The sequence below is a fragment of the Ipomoea nil genome, unplaced genomic scaffold (genome assembly GCF_001879475.1).
Source record: "Ipomoea nil cultivar Tokyo-kokei standard unplaced genomic scaffold, Asagao_1.1 scaffold2338, whole genome shotgun sequence".
Classification (NCBI taxonomy): domain Eukaryota; kingdom Viridiplantae; phylum Streptophyta; class Magnoliopsida; order Solanales; family Convolvulaceae; genus Ipomoea; species Ipomoea nil.
In genome coordinates this window covers 812,874-835,900 of record NW_017618766.1, presented here as the reverse complement: position 1 = coordinate 835,900, position 23,027 = coordinate 812,874, and the positions used below count along the sequence as shown (strand labels likewise).

At 34.9% G+C, this 23,027-nt stretch overlaps 2 protein-coding genes across 2 annotated transcripts; both read left to right on the top strand.

The window, feature by feature from the left end:
• The first annotated feature begins 15,271 nt into the window (after positions 1-15,271).
• On the top strand, positions 15,272-16,205 carry LOC109151986 (probable disease resistance protein RXW24L). Its single transcript, XM_019299573.1, has 2 exons — positions 15,272-15,699; positions 15,779-16,205. The coding sequence occupies exons 1-2, from the start codon at positions 15,304-15,306 to the stop codon at positions 16,172-16,174; spliced, it is 792 nt and encodes a 263-aa protein (XP_019155118.1). The 5' UTR covers positions 15,272-15,303; the 3' UTR covers positions 16,175-16,205.
• A 1,806-nt stretch (positions 16,206-18,011) lies between these two features.
• On the top strand, positions 18,012-19,683 carry LOC109151966 (putative late blight resistance protein homolog R1B-14). Its single transcript, XM_019299558.1, has 2 exons — positions 18,012-19,580; positions 19,678-19,683. The coding sequence occupies exons 1-2, from the start codon at positions 18,012-18,014 to the stop codon at positions 19,681-19,683; spliced, it is 1,575 nt and encodes a 524-aa protein (XP_019155103.1).
• Positions 19,684-23,027: the final 3,344 nt, after the last annotated feature.

The following is a 23,027-nucleotide window of genomic DNA, read 5'->3' as shown; positions in this document are numbered from 1 at the left end:
AGGTTCCTTCCATGACAAGTTGATTTGCTTTGTCACTAACTCTGCAGCAGTTACGATCGAAGCACACATTCCAATTTTGATCACACAACTGACTGATGCTAATCAGATTAGCTTTCAACCCACTGACTAACAAAACTTCTTCTAATTGAGGCAAACCTGGTACATTCAGGGTACCTGTGGAACTGTTTCTGTTCTGTCTTGTTCGACCAGTCTGAGATTGATTGTTCTGTGAAAAAGGAGTTGTTTCGGCTTTCTGATATGAGGAGTTATTGCCTTTGTATTGTGTCCTGGTAGGCTGACCTTGACCCTTTCTGTTGAATCCTTTTAATATTTTCTTGAAATTCTTGGTTAGAAGTGCCAAGGTTTCATCATCTATGTCGTCTGTGTCAGATTCTCGATCAGCCTCAGCAACAAAAGCCACTGACTTTCCTTTTCTGTTGCTTGCAAGATCATCATCAGCAAGCACTTCTAGTTCATATGTGTGTAAACTTCCCATAAGTTCTCCGACAGTCTTCTTTTCCCAACCTGTGTGTTCCTGAATAGCAGTTACTTTCATCCGGAAGCGTTTAGGCAAAGATCGAAGGATCTTTTTGACTACTCTCTCATCAGTGAATGGTTCACCAAGAATTGAGGCTCTGTTCATCAGATTCTGAACCCGACTGTGAAAGGTCGAAATGGTTTCCTCTTCATTCATTCTAAGGGCTTCGAATTCTGACAGTACCATTTGTAGCTTCGACTGCTTGACATCACTAGTTCCCTCAAATCTGGTTTCAAGAATTTCCCATACACGTTTAGCTTCTTTTACCCCTGTGACAAGAATAAAAACAGATTCATGCAGAGATCCTACAATCGAGTTCAAAGCTTTGTTGTTTAGATCAGAGGCATTCATTTCATCGTCTGTCCAAGTCTCCATAGGCTTATCTCCAGTGGTTCCATCCGCATTCTGAACAGTTGGACGGCTCCACCTAGTTAGGACAGTACGATAAACCCTGGTACCTTGTGCTTGGAGATATATCTCCATGCGAGCCTTCCAGAAAGAGTAGTTGTGATCATCTAGTTCTGGTGGTTTCATACTTGCATCCATCCTGAACAAAAACAACCAGCCAACGAACACACACAAAGGCACTTCCAAAAGACAGAGAACTATGCAAAACTAAGAACAACCCGTACGGATCAAGTCACTATGTAGACTTAAAAGCTCTGATACCACATGAAATTTTGCATTTCTTCTTTTTAATCAGATTAACTAGATAATCAACTGATGAAAAGGACTAACTGATTCAGCGATGAAGTCAGTCAGTGATAACAGATCATAGAGATGTTTAAAGAATAGATAACAACACAAGCAAAAGACACAGGATGTTTACCCAGTTCGATACAGTGTGTATCTACGTCTGGGGGACGATCACATAGGCGTCCAATCCACTAAATCATAATCCAATGTACAAAGGTAAATAAACAATAATCTCACCCAAGTACCCCAAACAAGGTACACACCCAGTCTACACAGGTTCAGTGGATTGTTGAAGGTGGAGAGCCATGCATACAGAAGTCCAATGAAATCCCTTCACTTGGAGAGCCAACTCTGAGGCAGTCCACTTCAATGACGCTCTTTACAGTTGTTCCCACAACAGTGTGATCACAGTGTCCTTTCGTTTAAGCAGCAGTAATTCTTCTCAAGTTCGTCATCTTAATCACCATGAACATGTTGTATTGAGAAGAGGCATGATAATCAAAGATCTGATCTCATAAAACTGATGTGGAGTGTTTCTTCTTTCTAAAGGCGTAACCCTAATTCACTTCGAATGAGGATACTTATAGATCCGTCGATAAAACACTCTTTCCATAGATGTCTTTGATTGTAGATGCTAGGACAATATCTGAAGAATGTAATCTTAAAGATTCGGTCCATACCTTTGCAAAGCAGATACGCTAATTTTCTTTCCAAATCTGTCTTCTGTAAAACCGCGTACAGCTTTTAAGAAATTAGCTTCCTAAAACAAATCTTCAGTGTCAGTCAATCTGTTGTTGTATCTGATTGATCAGTCCTCTGTAGAACAAAACTGACAATAAGCTAATCCTATCTTAGTATGTCATAATAATATTGCCAATTATAAATTGGGATTTTTTCCGAGGAAATAAAACACTAACATATATATATATATATATATATATATATATATATATATATATATATATATATATATGTGTGTGTGTGTGTGTGTGTGTGTGTGTGTGTACCATATATATGTCTATATATGGTAAACACACACACACACACACACACACACACACACACACACACACACATATATATATATATATATATATATATATATATATATATATATGTGTGTGTGTGTGTGTGTGTGTGTGTGTGTGTGTGTGTGTGTGTGTGTACATAACATATATATATATATATATATATATATATATATATATATATATATATATATATATATATATATATATATATATATATATATGTACATATATACATATATATATGTACATATATATATATATATATGTATATGTATATGTATATGTATATGTATATGTACATATACATATACATATACATACATATATATATATATATATATATATATATATATATATATATATATATATATATATATATATATATATATATGTATCCCTCGTATTTTAATTTTGCTTCGAATTTATTCAAGAATTCCATTTTTAAGAACAACGATTCGGGTTGGCTAAGTCTGACCATTCTTCCTTACCCTTCCGATGGTAACGGAATAGTGCACTTACACGCCTTCATCGACGTTGTTTTTTGACCGAAAGGCCGAGAGCATCTCTTTTACGCTCTTTTCGAGCGCATTATATATATATATATATATGTGTGTGTGTGTGTGTGTGTGTGTGTGTGTGTGTGTGTGTGTGTGTGTGTGTGTGTGTGTGTATATATATATATGTATATATATACAATGTGTGTGTGTGTGTGTGTGTGTGTGTGTATATATATATATGTATATATATACACATACATATATATATATATATGTATGTGTATATATATATATACACACACACACACACACACACATATATATATATATATATATATATATATATATATATATATATATGTATAGATTTTGAATCCGGTGCACACCCCCTAGTCAGCCGAGTCCATGAGCACACTCCCTGATCGTTGATTTTAATTTTTGGACGATTCAGATGTTTGGATATTTAAATCCACGTGCGCTTGGTGTGTAGTTAGGCACGGGTGTTTTTGTATTTTCTCTTTGTATTTAATATGACATCTCGTTTGTTTCGCCGGTTAATTTGTGTATGGATGTAGTCATAATAGGTAGTTTTTTTGTTTCTCTCCCCTTGTTATCGGTTCATAATAAAAAAAAAAAAAAAACGCAGCCTCCTCGTCTCTCCCGCTTGCTCTTCTTCCTTTCATCTCTTCCCTCCGGTACATAGGTGTTCCGAGCTTTCTCCATGGCCGGTTCCAGTAGGAGGCAGTCTAAGCGGCTTAGGGGTACCTCTTCCGCTTCTAGTTCAGGTATTTTTTTTTCTTCGTTTCCGTGTATCCTTTTTCTCCTCTTTTGTTGTTTGTTTCAGGGTTTTATTTTCCAGAGGTTTCTGGGTTGGCTAGTGTTCAGTAGTGGTTTGGGTTGGGTTTGAGGTTTCTGTATTTTTCTCGCGGTGTTGTGTTGTTTTTTTTTTTTTTTTTTTGGTGGGGGGGGGGGGGGGGGTTTACCGGTGTGTTTGTTGTTCGGTCGTCGGCCGTTAGGGTTTTGGGAGGGGGTGCGGCAGGTGTGATGGTGGAAGGGTACGATTTCTGGGTTAGGGTTTCTTTTTTTTTTTTTCTTTTTTTTTTCTCTAAACGTAGGGGGTCTTGGTATGGGTGGTCCAGGGGTGTTGGGTTTTTCTTATAGTGGGTATTGTTTTTCGTGGGGGGGGGGGGGGGGAGGTGTTGGCAGTGTAGGAATACTTGCATGTGTGATTTATTCTGTTTTTGTTCCTCTGGCCGCCATTGATGAGCAGCTTGCATAGTTTAATCTTTTGCAATTTTTAATTATTGTTGTATTTTTTGCATTGAAAATTGTTTGAATTTTAGTGCTGTTTATTATTTTTATTTTTTTGTTTTGAGCTTTTGGCGTGGTATAGTGGGTGCTTGGGTTGGTTTGTGCGTAGAACGTGTTCGTCCTTCTCTTGCTGGTTTCATCTCACCTAACCATCTCTAGACATCACCGTCTCTCTATCTCTCTGTAATACCGTTTCTTTGACACTTTACTTTACATCATCCTTTCGCATAATTCATCTAAACTCACCATTTTCGGACATCACCGACGCTCTAAATCTCTCTGTATTACCGTGTCATCGTCTGTTCAGTACCCACTCTCAAAACATCAATAATCAACTGATCTTCTCAACACAAGCAAATTTTGAAGTTCATACGAAGGAGGGTATGTGTTCTCTTACTTCGATTTATTGATGTTGCTTATTATTTATGTATAATAACACTGTTCATCAGATCCAAATTTTAGATTGTTATAATTTTCGTACTTATTTCTAATATTTAGTATTCTAAGTTTGATTAATACTGCATGCAATGAAATCCTTTGCTTTTGCTTCTATTTTCGTAGATCTAAAAACTAAATCATTATTTTGAGAAAATTTTCACTCTTTTATTAGAAATCTACAATTTGAAATTAGAGAGAGTTTATATTCGTATTTACAGAATAGACTGTATTTAAATAGGGAAAAATTAAGAATTTGAATTGTAGTTTGATTAATATGCTTGTGCTTTTTCAGATTGTCAGTGGAACTGATGAGTTGTTTCAGATTATTAATGATAGCTGCTATCATTAAACATTGCATCACAGTCTTTATTATGTATGTTCTATGAGTTTTAACTTGTACAGATCATATTGAAGCATGAGTTTTTTTTTTTTTTTTTCCGCTGTGGTTCATCATTCCATTTTTATTTTGAGGAGTTTGCATATTCTAATCTTTTGCATTTTATAAATTGTTGGTGTGTTGTTTGTTTGCAAAAGTGTTATTTGCGTTATTGTTTTAGTATGTGCACAATATTTTGTTAGGGGTGAAAGGTATGAGGCTTCAAATGTGTGGGTATTTGACTTGTGACAGGTTTTGTTCTTTATGTTGGTGACGTGGTTACTTTTCATGTTATTTATGTTTACGTTTAGGTTTTTTTTTTTTTTTTTTTTTTTGCATTATTGTTTATGATTTTTTCAGACAATCTCAACCAATTATCTTTCTTTTTTTTTTTTTAATGAAAGTCATTTCCACAGTAGGTGAATGGCGTCTGGGGTTTGATTTTTTTGCTTGGGTAAATGCATATGGGTCCAATAATTTGTGTGTTCGGGTTTGAAGTTTGTAATCTGCATTGTGGTTTTGTTTTTCCTATTTTTTTCGTTTTAGGTTGGTGCGCTACTGGTTTTGGGTGGGGTGGTTGTTGCGTTCTAGTTTGTTATCCTGTGCAAGTTAGGGTAAAGTGTTGTTGGTATTTGCTACTGCTGGTTTTGTTGTCGGTTTTGCAGTTATGTTGGTGCGCCACTGGTATTGGGTCGGTGCGTGTTTATTGTTTTTTTTTAAGGATTTTTTTGGCTTGCGTAGTTAGGTGTGGTGGTTTGTGCGTAGTAGTATGTTACCTTGTGCAAGTTAGGGTGAAATGTAGTTGCTAATTGGCACTAGTTTTTTTTTTGTTTTTTTTTTTCATTTAGGTTGGTGCGCTACTGGTATTTGGTCGGTGCGTGTTTATTAATTTATTTATTATTTGTTAGGAGTTCGGGGGGTACCGCGGCAACGGGTGGTGGTTTATGCGTATTAGTTTGTTACCGTGTGCAAGTTAGGGGTAAAGTGTTTGTTGTTGGAAATTGCCACTACTTGTTTTGTTTTTGTTTTTGCTTTTAGGTTGGTGAGCCATTGATATTATGTTGGTGCGTGCTTATTTTTTGTTTTAGTGTATTTTTGGGGGTTGCATAGTTAGGTGTGGTGGTTTGTGCATACTGCGTAGTAGTATATTACAGTGTGCAAGTTAGGGTTTAGTTTAGTTGCTAATTGGCACTACTGTTTTTTTTTTGTTTTTTTTTTTTTTTTTACATTTAGGTTGGTGCGTTATTGGTGTTGGGTCGGTGCTTGTTTATTTATTTATTTATTCGTTCTTAGGAGTTTGGGGGGTACTGTGGCTACGAGTGTTGTTTTGTGCGTATTAGTTTGTTGCAGTGTGCGAGTTAGCGGTAAAGTTTTGGTGCTAATTGGCACTAACGGTTTTTGGATTGCTTTCTTTATCTTGGTTCCTTAGTTTTATAATGCTTTTTTTTTTAAAGACAGACATATCGACTGTATGGGGATGCGGTTTTGGGTTTTAGTATGTGTTTTTTTTTTCGTTTTTTTTTCGTTACTCTGATTAATTCTTGCCATTCCCAGGTGATGCTCCGGTTGAGCCGGTAGTTGCTGTAGCGGTTGAGCCGGTAGGTGCTGGCAATGTGGTCGCACCTTTGCCACAGGCTGATGATGCCGAAGTTCCAGTGTGGCGGCTCGTGGAAGGCCGTAATTTAATACTCAATTTTTGACATTGTCTCCCCACATTAAAAAATGTTTTTTTGTGGCATTGTTTTGTGTTCCTAGATGTTTGTTTGGTTTACGTTTTTTCACGTCAATATTGCGTGTTACAGATGTTTCCCGTATTTCAATTATAGCGTGTGATTGCTTTTTTTTTTTTCCCCTTCGTTTTTTTTTAAAGTTCGTGCAAACATGGTTGCCGGGGGTAAAAAATCCAAATCAGAAGAATAACGCCTACACTGTAACAGCTGTATGCACTAACTTTGATCCTCTTATGCTAACACCGGTACATGCATGCATTAGCCTCCGCGCTATGCACAGACTGATGCCCTATTGCGCTGCACAGACTGATGTCGAATAAACGGTGCGTGTTACAGATGTATCCAGTACTCAATTACATTTTTGGTAATCTTTTTTTTTTTTAACTTCTTGCTCATGTTTCACTTGTAACACGCTATCGCTGATATTCTTTTACGCACACGCTTTAGCCCCTCCCGCGCATTGGGGCATGTCACTTGTATTTGAGCTCGCAAACAATTAAACCATATCCACTTAGTAATCAATCATCATTTAGTCACTCCAAGTATACATATCACCAACAATACGTGGGGATGGGGGTGGGGTGGGGTTGGGGTGTGGGGTGGGGGGAATGCATCTTAAATTTGAGAACCTTTACGCACATGCTGTAGAAGTTTCACGCACAGGCTTATGGTATTTTTTTATTAAACCACTTAAACTATGAAACATCAGCCTCATGTTAGTTTTCACGCATAACCATATTTTATTCCACAAATTTTTACATTATGTCCTCACTGTGAGTCATGTCTGGAGGTACGACATTTTTTTTGTCTGGGTGTCGGTTTGATTTTTGCTTTTTCAAATAAACGGTGCGTGTTACGTGGGTGGGAAAAATGCATGTTAGAACTGAAAATCTATACGCACATGCTATAGAAGCTTTCACGCACAAGCTCATGTTATTTTTTTTAAAAAGCACTCAAACAATGAAATAACATCCTCGAAGATTAAATACTACCAACATATCAGTCCCGCATGCACAGACTTACCCCTATATTTAGCTCGTCTAACCAAACAAACAACAAATTTAATACAGGAAAACGATTCCCTCCTCATACGCAGCTATAATGCATATACTATTCTAAGTCGACGCACCCGGCCCCTAAACTTCCAATTTATATACACGATGTAATAAACCCGGGAGGGTTGCACAAGCTAATATGCAACCACGCTACCACTTATATGTTGTTTACTGAGGCACACAAGCAACCCTAACTTATAGTTCGTTCGACCCAACAACAAAAATCTAAGAAACGAAAAACCTGGCAATACGCACAGGCCTATACACGCTTATGCACCTATCTGTGCTAGTACCAGCCATTATTGAAGTCAGATCCTTGGTTGCCTTTGTACTGCCTCTACTGTCTCCCTTTCGTCTGCGCTTTTCAATATCGTTCACGCTTTTTTTTTAATACATCTATGCAGAACATTTAACAATCGATGTCCTCAATTATCATTCATAATATCCCTAATTTAATGCTTAAGATTCCATTACTATTATATCCATAAATAAATAAATAACTACAATTACAATTTAATCCTTTTGATTATTATATATCCTTAATTACTTTAACAATATCTAATAATCTTAACCATTGATAAAAAATTAAACAATGGATATCATGAGTTCTCATGAACTCATTTATCATAGGGGGTGTACCGGATTCGAAGCCTATGTATATATATATATATATATATATATATATATATGTATATACATACATATATATATATATACATATATGTTCATATATATATATATACATACATATATATATATATATATATATATACATACATATATATATGTATACATACATATATATATGTATACATACATATATATATGTATACATACATATATATATGTATACATACATATATATATATGTATGTATACATACATATATATATGTATACATACATATATATATATGTATGTATACATATATATATGTATGTATATATATATATATATATATATATATATATATATATATATATGTATGTATATATATATATGAACATATATGTATATATATATATGTATGTATATATATATATATATATATATATATATATATATATATATATATATATATATATATAAGGGGTAAAACCAGCAAAACCTGGAGTAATCGTCAACAAATAAAGTAAAATATCGAAAACCATTAGCGGAAACAACGAGGGCAGGACCCCAAATGTTCGTGTACAATAAATTCAAAACATTGCTATTGGAAAAAGCTACTCTATCTAACGGGAACCGGGAGGATTTGACAAGTTGGCACGCAAAACACAACCCTGACAAACCCAACTTATTCGGAGTGACTAGACAATCCTATAGGACCCGCTGGAGGACCCCAAGCATGCGGGTGTCCCAACTTGCGATGCCAAACCTCAGACGACGCACGGGGCACTCAGAAACGCAGAATGTAACCTCAGAACTGACAACTTGTATAACCCTCCCGTTCTAGGGCCCTTAAGGAGCACCGCTTTGGTGTTGCAATCCTTCACAACAAAGAAATCACGGTGAAACTCAAAAAACACGTTATTGTCATTTGTGAAACGATTAACGGACAAAAGAGACACAGATAAGTCTGGTACGTGTAATATATTTGACAAACACGGAGTTCTAGACACAGAAGATAACGATGCATGACCAATACAAGAGATACCCAAACCTGTACCATTGCCGACCCGCAGCACATCACCTTCGTTGTACGTCTCCGATTGGGCCATCATTGAGGCATCCGGCGTTGCGCGAGAAGAGGCTCCGGTGCCCGAATACCAAGCATCAACAGCCACTGCCGCACCGTCATCGCCAGTGACCACCATGTTGGCTTGCGCCGGAGGCTGGCCGGTGTACAATTTGAAGCAATAAACAGCAGTGTGGCCGTGCGATCAGCAAATCTGACACCGAGGGATTCCGCCACGACCACGACCCTGTCCGCGGTTCGATTGCCGATGCCCAGAGCCGTCATCACCGCCCTGTCTGCGACCATCGCCATAGGGGATCCTCCAGCGATCGCGTTGCCACCGGTTGAGAAATCATCCGCAAAGATAAATTCCTGGGCTTGCAAACAATCAGCTAATTGGGGAATAGAAACTGGTATACCTGTAATAGTGAGAGATGCGGCCATGGCACGGTATTCCGGTCGGAGCCCCCTGAACACATACAGGTTTTGTTCGTCGAGGGATATGGGATGACCGGCTAGCACGAGGTCTTCTACGATCAATTGTGCCCGACCGTGGTATTCGACCAGCGAGTTGTCTCCTTGGCGCAGGGACTGGAATTGGCCGAGGAGGTTTAGGCACCGTGCTCGCGTGGAGGAGACCAGGGCCGTGGTGATGGAGAGCCAAACATCGCAGGCGGTGGCACGACCGACGGCGAGATACATCACCTCGTCAGAGAGGGATGATATCAAGAGGGAGAGGATCGACTAGTCTTGTTGGACCCAAAGACCGTGTGCCGGATTCGCAGTAGTGGTGGACGCAGTCCCACAGGAGGCACCGTCGCTTGGGGTGGTGGTGGTGAGAACTGCCGGAGGACATAGAAGTTCACCGTCGACATATCCTAATAGACCCTGACCGCGAAGAAAAAGGTATTAACTGGGTACGCCAGAATAAATAATTGCGGGTTGTGAGTTTTATGGAAACAAAATGGTGTGCCGTCGATAAGGAGTTAGGGGTGGCCGGAGATGGCACGGTGGCGGCGGTCACCGTGCGCTCGCTAGAGTTTTTCGACATTATGGGGTGGGAGAGAAAAAAGGCTACCTATCGCTAACTGATACCAAATGAAGGATAAGTCTGTTGTGTATTCTCAATCACAATAGAATAATACAGAGATATAAAGGAAATAGGAAACCTAACTATCTCTATACATTAGGCTAGTAGTTAAGTCAAAGCTAAATACAAGCATACAATATAATATCACTAACAAGGTGCACTGCATATTTTTGCCCTTTTTTCTATTTATTGTTACTAGTAATTCACCCTGCGCGATGCACGTGAAAAAATTATGTTATTATAAATATAAATAAAAAAAATTAGAAAAAACTAAAATATTTTAAATTGTTTAATATAATAATATTTTAGAGCTTCCATTGGTCAAGTATTTATTATTTTTATAGAATACAAAATTACAATTAAAATTAAAATTTTGTATGGTTAATATAATCTCTAATTATATGCATATTCAAATAAACTTATTGAGAGAATTTACATAATTACATTGATTTATTCTTAATTGTATTTCATCTATATTATAATTTTCATAATACGAATAATAACTAAGATAATTACATTTGGAAAGTAAATTTCAAATTTTGTATGAGTAAATTTAAACTCTAATTGAACACATTTTTTATATGATTATATAATATATATAGCTATTTTATTTTTCAAAAGTACATTTTTTATATGATTACATAATATATAGCTATTTTATTTTTCAAATGTTGTGCTTTTTTTTTTTTTTATATATAATAAAGGATGTTGTGGCATTAATTGTAACATTAATTACTTCCCAAACCATATAGCTTTATTATAGTTAAGATTATTATTATTATTATTATTATTATTATTATTATTATTATATTATTATTATTATTATTATTATTATTATTATTATTATTATTATTATTAGTTTCTTTTCAAGTTTTGTTAGTATATAATGGCCGTGAGTCACTCAATAATAATATAACAATAATTAAATATTCTTGTATTGTATTCCGTGAGTCACAATAATAATATAACAATAATTAAATATTCTTCAATTCTAATATTCTTCTAGGATTTCTTTTATCATCATTAATTATTCCCTAATTTACCATAATTAAATAATTTGACCAATTATAAAGAGAGATTATCAAATAATGCACGGGATAATTTTTTAATTAAAAAATTTAAAAATTAATTAATAAAACATAAGGTTCTCATAGTTTTTTCTTAGAAACTATTTAATAAAGCATTTTTTTTTTTTAGAAATTGGTGGGCCAAACCGCCTACGACAGTGTGAGGTGGATAGATCTCAAAAAAATAGAAATCAATATATTTTATTGGGAAGAGAGGTTTTTTAGGAATTGGGCGGGAAGTTAAAATTCCACGATTTTGTTATTATATATAGTATAGAAGTATAGATGTACAAAGGGAATTGTATTACACTATTTTAAAATTTTAGAATAGAATTGTTACCCAAAATTATTGTACGAATGGGAAAGTAGAAATCAATATATTTTATTGGGAAGAGAGATTTTTTAGGAATTGGGCGGAAAGTTAAAATTTCAGGATTTTGTTATTATATATAGTATAGATAATATAGATGTACAAAGAGAATTGTATTACACAATTTTAAAATTTTAGAATAGAATTGTTACCCAAAATTATTGTACGAATGGGAAAGTAGAAATCAATATATTTTATTGAGAAGAGAGATTTTTTAGGAATTGGGCGGAAAGTTAAAATTTCAGGATTTTGTTATTATATATAGTATAGATAGTATAGATGTACAAAGAGAATTGTATTACACTATTTTAAAATTTTAGAATAGAATTGTTACCCAAAATTATTGTACGAATGGGAAAGTAGAAATCAATATATTTTATTGGGAAGAGAGATTTTTTAGGAATTGGGCGGAAAGTTAAAATTTCAGGATTTTGTTATTATATATAGTATAGATAGTATAGATGTACAAAGAGAATTGTATTACACTATTTTAAAATTTTAGAATAGAATTGTTACCCAGAATTATTGTACGAATGAGAAAGTAGAAATCAATATATTTTATTGGGAAGAGGGATTTTTTAGGAATTGGGTGGAAAGTTAAAATTCTAGGATTTTGTTATTATATATAGTATAGAATAGATGTACAAAGGAGATTATATTACACTATTTTAAAATTTTAGAATAGAACTTTAACCCAGAATTATTGTACGAATGATAAAGTAGAAATCAATATATTTGATTGGGAAGAGAGATTTTTTAGGAATTGGGCGGAAAGTTAAAATTCCAGGATTTTGGTATTATATATAGTATATATAGATGTACAAAGGGAATTGTGTTACACTATTTTAAAATTTTAGAATAGAATTATTGTACGAATGGGAAAGTAGAAATCAATACATTTTATTGGGAAGAGAGATTTTTTAGGAATTGGGCGGGAAGTTAAACTTCCAGGATTTTGTCATTTTGTTATTATATTCAAGTGGCATCAGCTTAGGACTTTATCAATGAACTCTCCAGTGTAATATCCCCACTTTTCCATAGCAATATTTGTCCACCCTTCCAATCCCAAATAACATATTTCAACCAATTAAAGTGTACAAGGGAAATCTGCTGACTTTAACCCATTCAAGAAAATGCGGGAATCCAATCTTCCCCAGTACATTAAACCAATCAGGCCCATAGGGAATCTGTGTTATCATATGGTTTGTGGCTTTGATGTTGTACTTCCGAAGCCTCTTTTTAGCTGTATATCTAGTTGGGTTGTAAATCACTCTGGATGCTTTCAACTGAGGATATCTTTCCAAAACCTACACATATTGTGTTCTTCACAACAGTAATTAAATCCCACATAGGCTAATTTTATAATTGTGACACATGATGCATTTTTCTTGTAAAGTACAATATTATAGGTTTAATAGCCATATTTCTTTAAAATTTTTAAAAATTTAGCGACAGACAAAAATTTTAGCAAATCTCACTACACCAAAAAACGTCATTTAATTTACGGTGATTATTTTGTTGTTTAGCGGCGGTTTATAACCGCCACGGTACGGTTACCAACGGTTATCCATATGTTACTAAATAGTGTGTCGTGAATATTTAGCGGTTGTTTTCATCAATTGTGGGAATTATTGACTAGAGTTGATTAGCAGCGATTTCATAACCGTTGCTAAAATTAGGGCAATTCACTTTGGCATTTTGTAGCAATTTGGTAACCGTCGCTAAATATATCTAATTTATTTATTCATTTAAATAATAGCGGTGGCCGGTTATATAACCGCCGCTAAATTTGGACTATTTCATCACTTTGGCATTTAGCGACGGTTTGAAAACCGTAGTTAAATATATCTAAATTTATTTATTTATTTATTGCTTAAAAATATTAGTAGCAGCTATTAAGTGTGCTAACAATTTTTTTTTTTTTCATAATTAATTGTGTTTTTTTTTTTACCGTTTTAAAACCACCACTAAATATATATTTATTTTATAATTACATAGTTATATTTTTATAATTACCATTTAGTTATATTTTCTCATAAATCTCTATATTCAAATATGTATATATTGCAGTCACAAATAAGCTTTATATACACATTTAATTTGAAAGAAAATTAATTGTAAACTACTATTTGTCAAATAATAACATTCAATAATATTTGGAGCATAGTATGCTATATATCAATTAAATTTCATACAAAAAAAAAAAAAACTTTTATATGAAAATATAAAATAACATAATTTATTCAATCGAATATATCACGTAGAAGATTGTCCATCAAAATAATGAATTAATGACTAGAGGAGGAATGTTGCTTTCCACCCCTTGTGAAGATTGAAGCTCACAGCGTACCTCACATTTGATCAATCTTGCAATCAATTAACTTTGTTGTGATTACCGTATTGTAATCAATCTGCAGTCATATAAGCACCATTGCACCAACCTGATGAGTAATGAAATTGAAGAATTAATTAAATAATTGTTTCGCTGTTTGCATGTCCCAGAAAAAAAAAAAAAAAAAAAAAAAAAAAAAAAAAAAAAAAAAAAACTAATTAAAACATTACATAAAAGATTTTACTCACAGAACATTCTTGATGACAGAATAAGAAATTCGACCAGATTCATTGGAGCCTATATCCACCAATAACATCAACCTCATCTTTGCAATGCAATCTTCATAGGCAAGTCCTTTATTATAAGAAAATGCAAAGTCAGTAAAAATGAACTGCATGCACCTAGCACATATGAATTGATGTATCTAGAAGGCAAAGGCTCAAATAATGGAACATATAGTTATTCAATAAAGTGGAATTTGCTGCTTGGAAATCCAAATATGCATCCAACCTCTGAGTCAAAAAGATCTTAAGAAGTTGATACACCAGAGCAAATTTAGCATCCTTCGCCAATTGTGCAATAGCAGGCGAGCAAATCACATTGCCATGTAAAACAACACACAATCATGACAGAACGGAATAAATATAATGATACACTTCTGGCACTTTAACGAATTCAATAATAGTATTGACAGAAGCATCCTTAGCTTCATTCATAGCGTGTGCATCATTACCAGAAAATATTGCCAGATCGGGAAATGACCCTCGTCTTGCGGTGACTCGTATCCGACCAGATCCTTGGTACAAAAGGGTATGTAGCCCGGGATGTATTCCCTATTAATTTATATTATCCATAATGCCTTTCAAAAAAATATTATCCATAATGAATCATTTTGAATAAAAAAAAAAAAAAAAAGAAGACGTGTTGTCAGTTGTCGCACACAACGGACACAAAGTCAGAGGCGTGTAAATTGATGATAGATACAGTCTGGCCACGTGACAAATTAACGAGGGTTGACTTAGGTGGTGCATTATATGATACCGTAAAAGTCTCTCAACAGTACTCCGTCTGAAGCAAATAGAGAGAGAGAGAGAGAAATGGCTTGTGTTCCTCTAACTTCTCTGATGAATACAATCCACTTTGAGTTCTTACAACCCTGCAGAGCACCTGTGATTCTTGATGAAGATACAGAACATATGGTTAGTTCTCTCCACCATAATCTTGGTTTCTTGCTCACCTTTCTCAAGGACTTAGTGAAGAAACCAGGGATAGATGAAGCTGCAGCAATCAAAGACTTGGAAGCCAAAATCAGAGACTTTGCCTTCTTAGCAGAAGATGAAGTTGAATCAAATCTGGCAAAGATATATATGGAGGCGGCAGATAAAAAGATGACACTCTTTCAGAACTTACGACAAGTAGCTGAAAAAACTCAAAGCTTCGTCAACGGAATTAAAAGAGAATACAATGATTCTGCTGTCCAAGATTTGACAAAGGTATCACCACAGTCTTTGCTTACTGTATTAGCAGTAACATTTATGATACAATTCATAATTTACAACTCTTCCTCTACAGGTACATACCCTTCCGTTAGATGTTGGTTCAGACCACAAGAGCAGATCTTCACAGCGGTTCTCAAAGATTGAGGACAGAATGGTTGGGCGTACAAGTGAATTAAATACAATAATGGATCAGCTCATTCGTCAACCATCTAAACAAGGGAAAGTCATTTCCATTCTCGGGATGGGCGGGATCGGTAAAACTACTTTAGCCAAAAGAGTTTACGAAGATCCATCAGTGGTATCCCGCTTTGACCTTCGTGCATGGACTACTGTCTCTCAACAACAAGTTAACTTGAGACAAATTCTGTGCAGCCTTCTTTGGTCCATTGAGAGAGGAATGAATACCGAGGGAAGCACAGATGAACTAGCACACAAACTACAACGGCGTTTGATGGCTATGAGGTGTTAGAAATAATTATTTCCTAACAATGATTTATATAATAAAGGTTGTAATTCCATAAGGTACTCACTTTGATGATTAGTGATGTGTAAAGGCGGAATTACTGGGTGAAATTCCCTCCCTCTCATTCTGTTAAAATTTAAGTTTATAAGGGTTAAAAGATGTATAATGGATAAGGTTATGAGTTTCACAATCCTAAAGGGATTTCTATTCCTAAAAGGAGGTCACATTCCTAAAGGGATTTCTATTCCTAAAGGAGGTTCCCCATTCCTCTTGAAAGAGGGTTTTCTCATCACATCTATAAATACCCAGGAAAACTCTAGGGATCAAAAAACAGTTTCAAATCTCTAAGTTTTCTAGTCTCCGTATCATCAGGAGGTGATTAAGGTATACGGATCAGAGAGGTGAAGCATTATATTCTTGATTCATTCAATTTAGAGATTACATCTTCCATGGAACCAAGTAAGTCCTATCTTTCCTATTTAATTAAAAGCCCATGATCATGAACATTGTTTAGTTGATTGATTTGATTTACATGCGATCATTGTTAATTGTGCTTCCGCATTTAAGTTATAGCGCATAAAGGATTATTTTAACATTTGGTATCAGAGCCTGCTTGTAAATTGATTAATCACTAAAATTAGGGTTCATGATATTTGGAGATTTTTAATTATAAGGTTTATTAATTGTGGTTTTGTTGTTTATAGCGTCATATGTACGTTCTGCATCGTTGATGATTGATTGTTATTGATGTTAACAACAATTGATTTCTTGGAATTAAATATCTTGTGCGAATATTTGATGGATTCACGCACTGTTCATATGCATATTTAATTAAAAGAAAAACTGATTTGCATGTTCTGGAATCTAATGTGCAATGTACTGTTCTCTGGGAAGTAACTCATATACGTATATGTATGTGAATGTTGTTTTGAAATTGAATCAAATAGGATCAACATAAGGGATAAGGTAGTTTCGGACTTTACCTTATTATTACGGTTCGAATTTTTATTAACTGTGATACATGGAAGGGAGCGGGACGCTATGTCAGGCCTGTAACCGCCATGATTCGGTTAATAAAGTTCGATAAGGTGGTGAATTTTACATTTTCATATTAAGTGAGCTCAAATTAAGGATTGAAAATTGTAAAGTCACGCATATATGAATCAAGTGGGAGATTGTTAGAAATAATTTATTCCTAACGTTGATTCATATAATTAAGGTGTCATGCTCATATGAATCAGTGGGAGACTGTTAGAAATAATTATTTCCTAACAATGATTTATATAATAAAGGTTGTAATTCCATAAGGTACTCACGTTGATGATTAGTGATGTGTAAAGGCGGAATTACTGGGTGAAATTCCCTCCCTCTCATTCTGTTAAAATTTAAGTTTATAAGGGTTAAAAAATGTATAATGGATAAGGTTATGGGTTTCACAATCCTAAAGGGATTTCTATTCCTAAAAGGAGGTCACATTCCTAAAGGGATTTCTATTCCTAAAGGAGGTTCCCCATTCCTCTTGAAAGAGGGTTTTCTCATCACATCTATAAATACCCAGGAAAACTCTAGGGATCAAAAAACAGTTTCAAATCTCTAAGTTTTCTAGTCTCCGTATCATCAGGAGGTGATTAAGGTATACGGATCAGAGAGGTGAAGCATTATATTCTTGATTCATTCAATTTAGAGATTACATCTTCCATGAAACCAAGTAAGTCCTATCTTTCCTATTTAATTAAAAGCCCATGATCATGAACATTGTTTAGTTGATTGATTTGATTTACATGCGATCATTGTTAATTGTGCTTCCGCATTTAAGTTATAGCGCATAAAGGATTATTTTAACATGAGGTATCTGATTGTGGTGGATGATGTATGGGAAACCAGTGTTTTGGATCATCTCACTAGATGTTTTCCTAAAAGTGATGGAAGTGCAGTATTGGTGACCTCTCGGCTAAAAGAGATTGCTGACTACACTACATCAGGTGCCAGTAATCTTATTCACAACTTGCATTTTCTCGATTCTAATGAAAGTTGGGATCTATTTTGCAATCACACTTTCTTGAAACAGCCCTTGGACTCTAAGTTCAACACAATTGGAAGGAATATTGTTGGCAAGTGTGGGGGGCTTCCCCTGGCAATTGCTGTAGCTGCTGGACTTCTATCTCGACTCAGCAAAGTTGAAGAATTGGAAAATATTGAGGAAGAAATGAGCTATCTTGCTTGTACAGATATTGGTGAACAATGTTCAAGAATTCTTATTGTAAGTTACAATCATTTACCTCAGCATTTGAAAGCTTGCTTTTTATATTTAGGAGTTTTTTCAGGCCATAGTGAAATTCCTGTTAAAAAGCTTGTTAGGTTATGGATTGCCGAGGGGTTTGTGAAGAAGTCGGTGAGGGATAAGGAATTGGAAGAAGTGGGTGTTGGGTATTTACAAGATCTTATTAGTAGAAGCCTAGTCCAAATTGAAAAACTTAAATGTGATAGCCAAATCAAGACGTGCAGCATGCATCATCTCCTGCACGTACTTTGTGTGAGACAAGCAAGAAACGAAAAACTTTTGCATGTTGAAGACGATGGTTTTGATATGTCTAGCAGTAACTCCAAAAAATCCTGTTGTGGTGCTTATCGTTGGCTAAGTTTCAGATCATCAAAGCCTGAGAATTTTCATTTGTGCAACAGTAGTTTCAATAGAGCCCGTTCTGTTTTGTGTTTGCATAATGATGAGATGCCAATGGTGGATGATCCAAAGCTTGTAAGCTTCAGCTTATTAAGAGTTCTGGATTTGACTTCTCCTTTATACAACAAGGGAGTTCATTTGTCTTTCAAAAATCTTTCCAATAATCTAGTTCTTCTTGAATACCTAGCTTTTATGTCTAATAGGTCTTTGGGCTTCGAGGGTCTTGACATTGCACTGTCTAAGAATCAAAAACTGCACACGCTTGTTGTTTGGCATAGTGCAGTTGGCTGGAGACCGAATTATTCCCTTTTGCCCTCCGCAATTTGGCGGTCACCACAAGTAAGGCATCTGGAGTTTAGAAATTGCTTTAGAGTAGAGCCTCCAAGCATAGTGAAAGAGAACTTGCAAAGTTTGTATTGGTTGAGCATATTTCATTGCACAGAGGAAGTTATTTCGAAGATTCCCAACATAAAAACACTGGGGATTTTTTGTGAAGGTAGATTGATTCCAGACAATGGTGTGTCGTGGAATGGTGCTACCAGCTTAGAAAATCTATGTCATTTGAATCGACTTGAGGCTTTAACTATTGAAGCTGAGTATGCCATTCCTAAGTGTATATCTCTTCCGGGTATAAATGCATTTCCCTGTAACCTTAGGAAGCTAAAATTAAGCAAGACTTATTTGCCTTGGAAGGATAATATAGCAACAATTGCCTTGTTGCCTAGATTAGAGGTTCTCAAACTAAAAATGGATGCTTTCTATGGGCCAGAGTGGGAACCAACTGAAGGGGGATTCCAAAGATTAAAGTTTTTGTTGCTTGAAAATACAGATCTAAAGATATGGGATGCCTTTGACGATGAGTTTCCTATCCTTGAGCACTTGGTCTTGAAGCATTGTGAGAACTTGGAAGGGATTCCAACTGTTATCTCCAATGGAACCACTCTCAAATCAATTGATTTAGAATGGTGTGGCCAAGCCCTTTCGAGTTGTGCCAACAATATCCAACAAGAGCAGCTCGATTATGGGAATAATGAACTAAAAGTTCTTGACCGTAATCCTCAGGTCTGCACTTTCTTCTACACTTGCCTAAACTTTTAATTATAATATTATGTTATGATTAAGCATTAATTTGTTAGATCAATCTAATCTCACACAGTTTCTTTTTTCTTTTTGTTTTCTCAATTGATTGAATGCAGACCACTCATAGGCAACTCACATTTTATGAAGGTCGGCATATTACAGTAACAGATTGCAGGTAATTTAATTAAATTCATAACTATACATTCATAATTGCATAATTACACATTCATATATAACTTCATAATTATACATTCATAATTGCATAACTACACATTCATATATAACTTCATAAGTATACATTCAGAATTGCATAACTACACATTCATATATAACTTCATAACTATACATTCAGAATGTGAAATTATAACTTCATAACTATACATTCAGAATTGCATAACTATACATCCATAACTTCATAACTATACATTCAGAATGTGAAATTATAACTACATACCTATACATTCAGAATTGCATGCATAATTGCACATCCATAACTTCATAACTGTACATTTAGAATTGCATAACTACACATCCTTAACTTCATAACTATAAATTCAGAATGTGAAATTATAAAATTATGAACATATGTTTACGTAACTAACGGCCATCGAAAATGATTTTTTTTTTTAAAGTAATACGACGTCGTCATGGTGCACACAGTTGCTCAGCCAAATTTACCATTTCCAAAGGTCCACTCGCCGTCTTCTTCGCTGAGCTACAGGTTCAACACAAAGCCCATACTATCTACTGATTTTACCTAGCAAATGTTCATGAATGTTGAATTTGTTTTTTAAATTGGTAATTCAAACTTCAAAGTATATGAATGTAAAATAATACAGAAGAGATTGATTATAATTGTCATTAAAATAAAGAGTTAATACCCAATATAGTCATCGACTATAGTGTTTTTATTCAATTTAGTTTTAAATGATTTTTAATGCTTAATTTAGTCCTCAATTTTGATGATTTACATAACTTACTCCTTTGTTAAAAATTTTGTTAGTTGACTGTTAGAAATAACGTTGTAATAGTAATTTATCATTCTTATTTCATTTGAGATAGATTCCTTCTTCTTCCTCTTATTAAGCTTCACGCAGAAATGGAGATCTTCATCCCAAATCAACTCCAACCCTAAATAAATAAAATAAATAAATAAATAAATGTTTGCCTACATTTTTTTAAAAATTTAGGTTGAAGTTGATTCGGGTACAAAGATTTGCATTTCTGCGTGGATCTTAATAAGAGGGAAAAGAATGGATCATCCAAAATTAGATGAAGGATGAGAAATTATCATTAAGGGTGTGTTTGGAAACCTGGAAAATGAGTTCTGGAAATCATTTTCCAAGTTTTCGCTGTTTGGATGTGTCTGGAAAATCAAGTCAACGGAAATCATTTTCCGTTGACTTTGGAAAATAGGCTTGTTTTGGAGGAAAATGACTTCCCCTTTTTTTGGGGAAGTTATTTTCCAACTTTTACACCAACATCACACCACCACCAACATCATCAACACCATACCACCACCACCTCACTACCACCATCACCACCACTACTGCCGCCGCCACCGCCACCACACCACCACCACTACCACCACCAACATCATACCACCGCAACCACTACCACCACCAACACCATCAACACCATACCACCACCACCACCGCCACCACACCACCACCATCACACCACCACCACTACCACCGCCGCCGCCACCACCACCACCATACCACTGCAACCACCGTCGCCGCCACCACCATACCACCGCAACCACCGTCGCCTCCACCACCACCACCATACCGCCGCCGCCACCACCACGACCATACCACCGCAACCACCACCACCATATCACCGCCACCACACCACCACCACCACCACTGCCACCACCAGTTATTATTATTATTATTATTATTATTATTATTATTGTTATTATTATTATTATTATTATTATTATTATTATTATTATTATTATTATTATTATATAACAAATAACACCACCACCACCATAATATTTTTGATATATTATTAGTTATTTTTTTATTATATTTAAAATTATTATTATATTATTATATATTATTATACATGTTGTAATATTCTAAATAAAATAATTAAAATTGTTAATTATACAATTCTACTAATTTTCCAGAAAATGAACCAAACACACAAAAACAGTTTTCCAGAATGCAACCAAACACTGGAAAGGAAAATGTTTTTCGGAAAATGACTCATTTTCCAGAAAACATTTTCCAGAAGTCATTTTCCTACTTTCCAAACGGACCCTAAGATCATATTTCTAACAGTCAACTAACATAATTTTAACAAAGGACTAAATTGTGTAAAACAATCAAAGTCGAAGACTAAATTGAGTACCAAAAGTCATTAGGATGAAATTGAGTAAAACCACTATTGTCAATGACTATATTGGGTATTAAAAACAATAGTCTAAATTTTGACCAAAAAAAAAAACAATAATCTAAATAAATACTATTTTTTGTTTAAATTTTTCTAAAGCTTTATAATTCTTTTTTAGCTTCGAGAATCCCGACGAGCTTGTGGAGCTCCCGCAAGTCGGGTGAGGTTTCAACCAATGAATTGATGGATGAGCACCACTGGCACCTTCCGAGGAATCCCCTTGCATGGTGAGGATGGTGGAAACATTTTTTCAGGGTGTATGAAGCAAGTTTCAACCAATGCATTGATGGATGAATACCACTGGCCGCTTCAGGATCAATGCAGGCTTCAACCAATAAAAACCTGCATTGACAACTCTTCTGCTGCTTTCGCAATCTTGGATGGAGTTCCGTTCCCCACGAGCTTCAATTAAGATGACAAACATGAACAAGAAATTTCGTCCAGTGAGAAGATTTGACCTCTTGACTTCTACTACAACACATACATGGTACATATTTAACCATCTAAGTTATTTCATCTTCGAGTAATTTATATCTATATTATTTATTTACTAGTATTTGTCCCGTGCGATGCACAGACAAAAATTTGTAAGTATTGTTGTAATGTTATGATACAAAGCAGAATTAGTTTTATTAAAAATATAAAATATAGTTATACAATGTAATATTTAAATGTTAAAGACAATAAATGCATTCA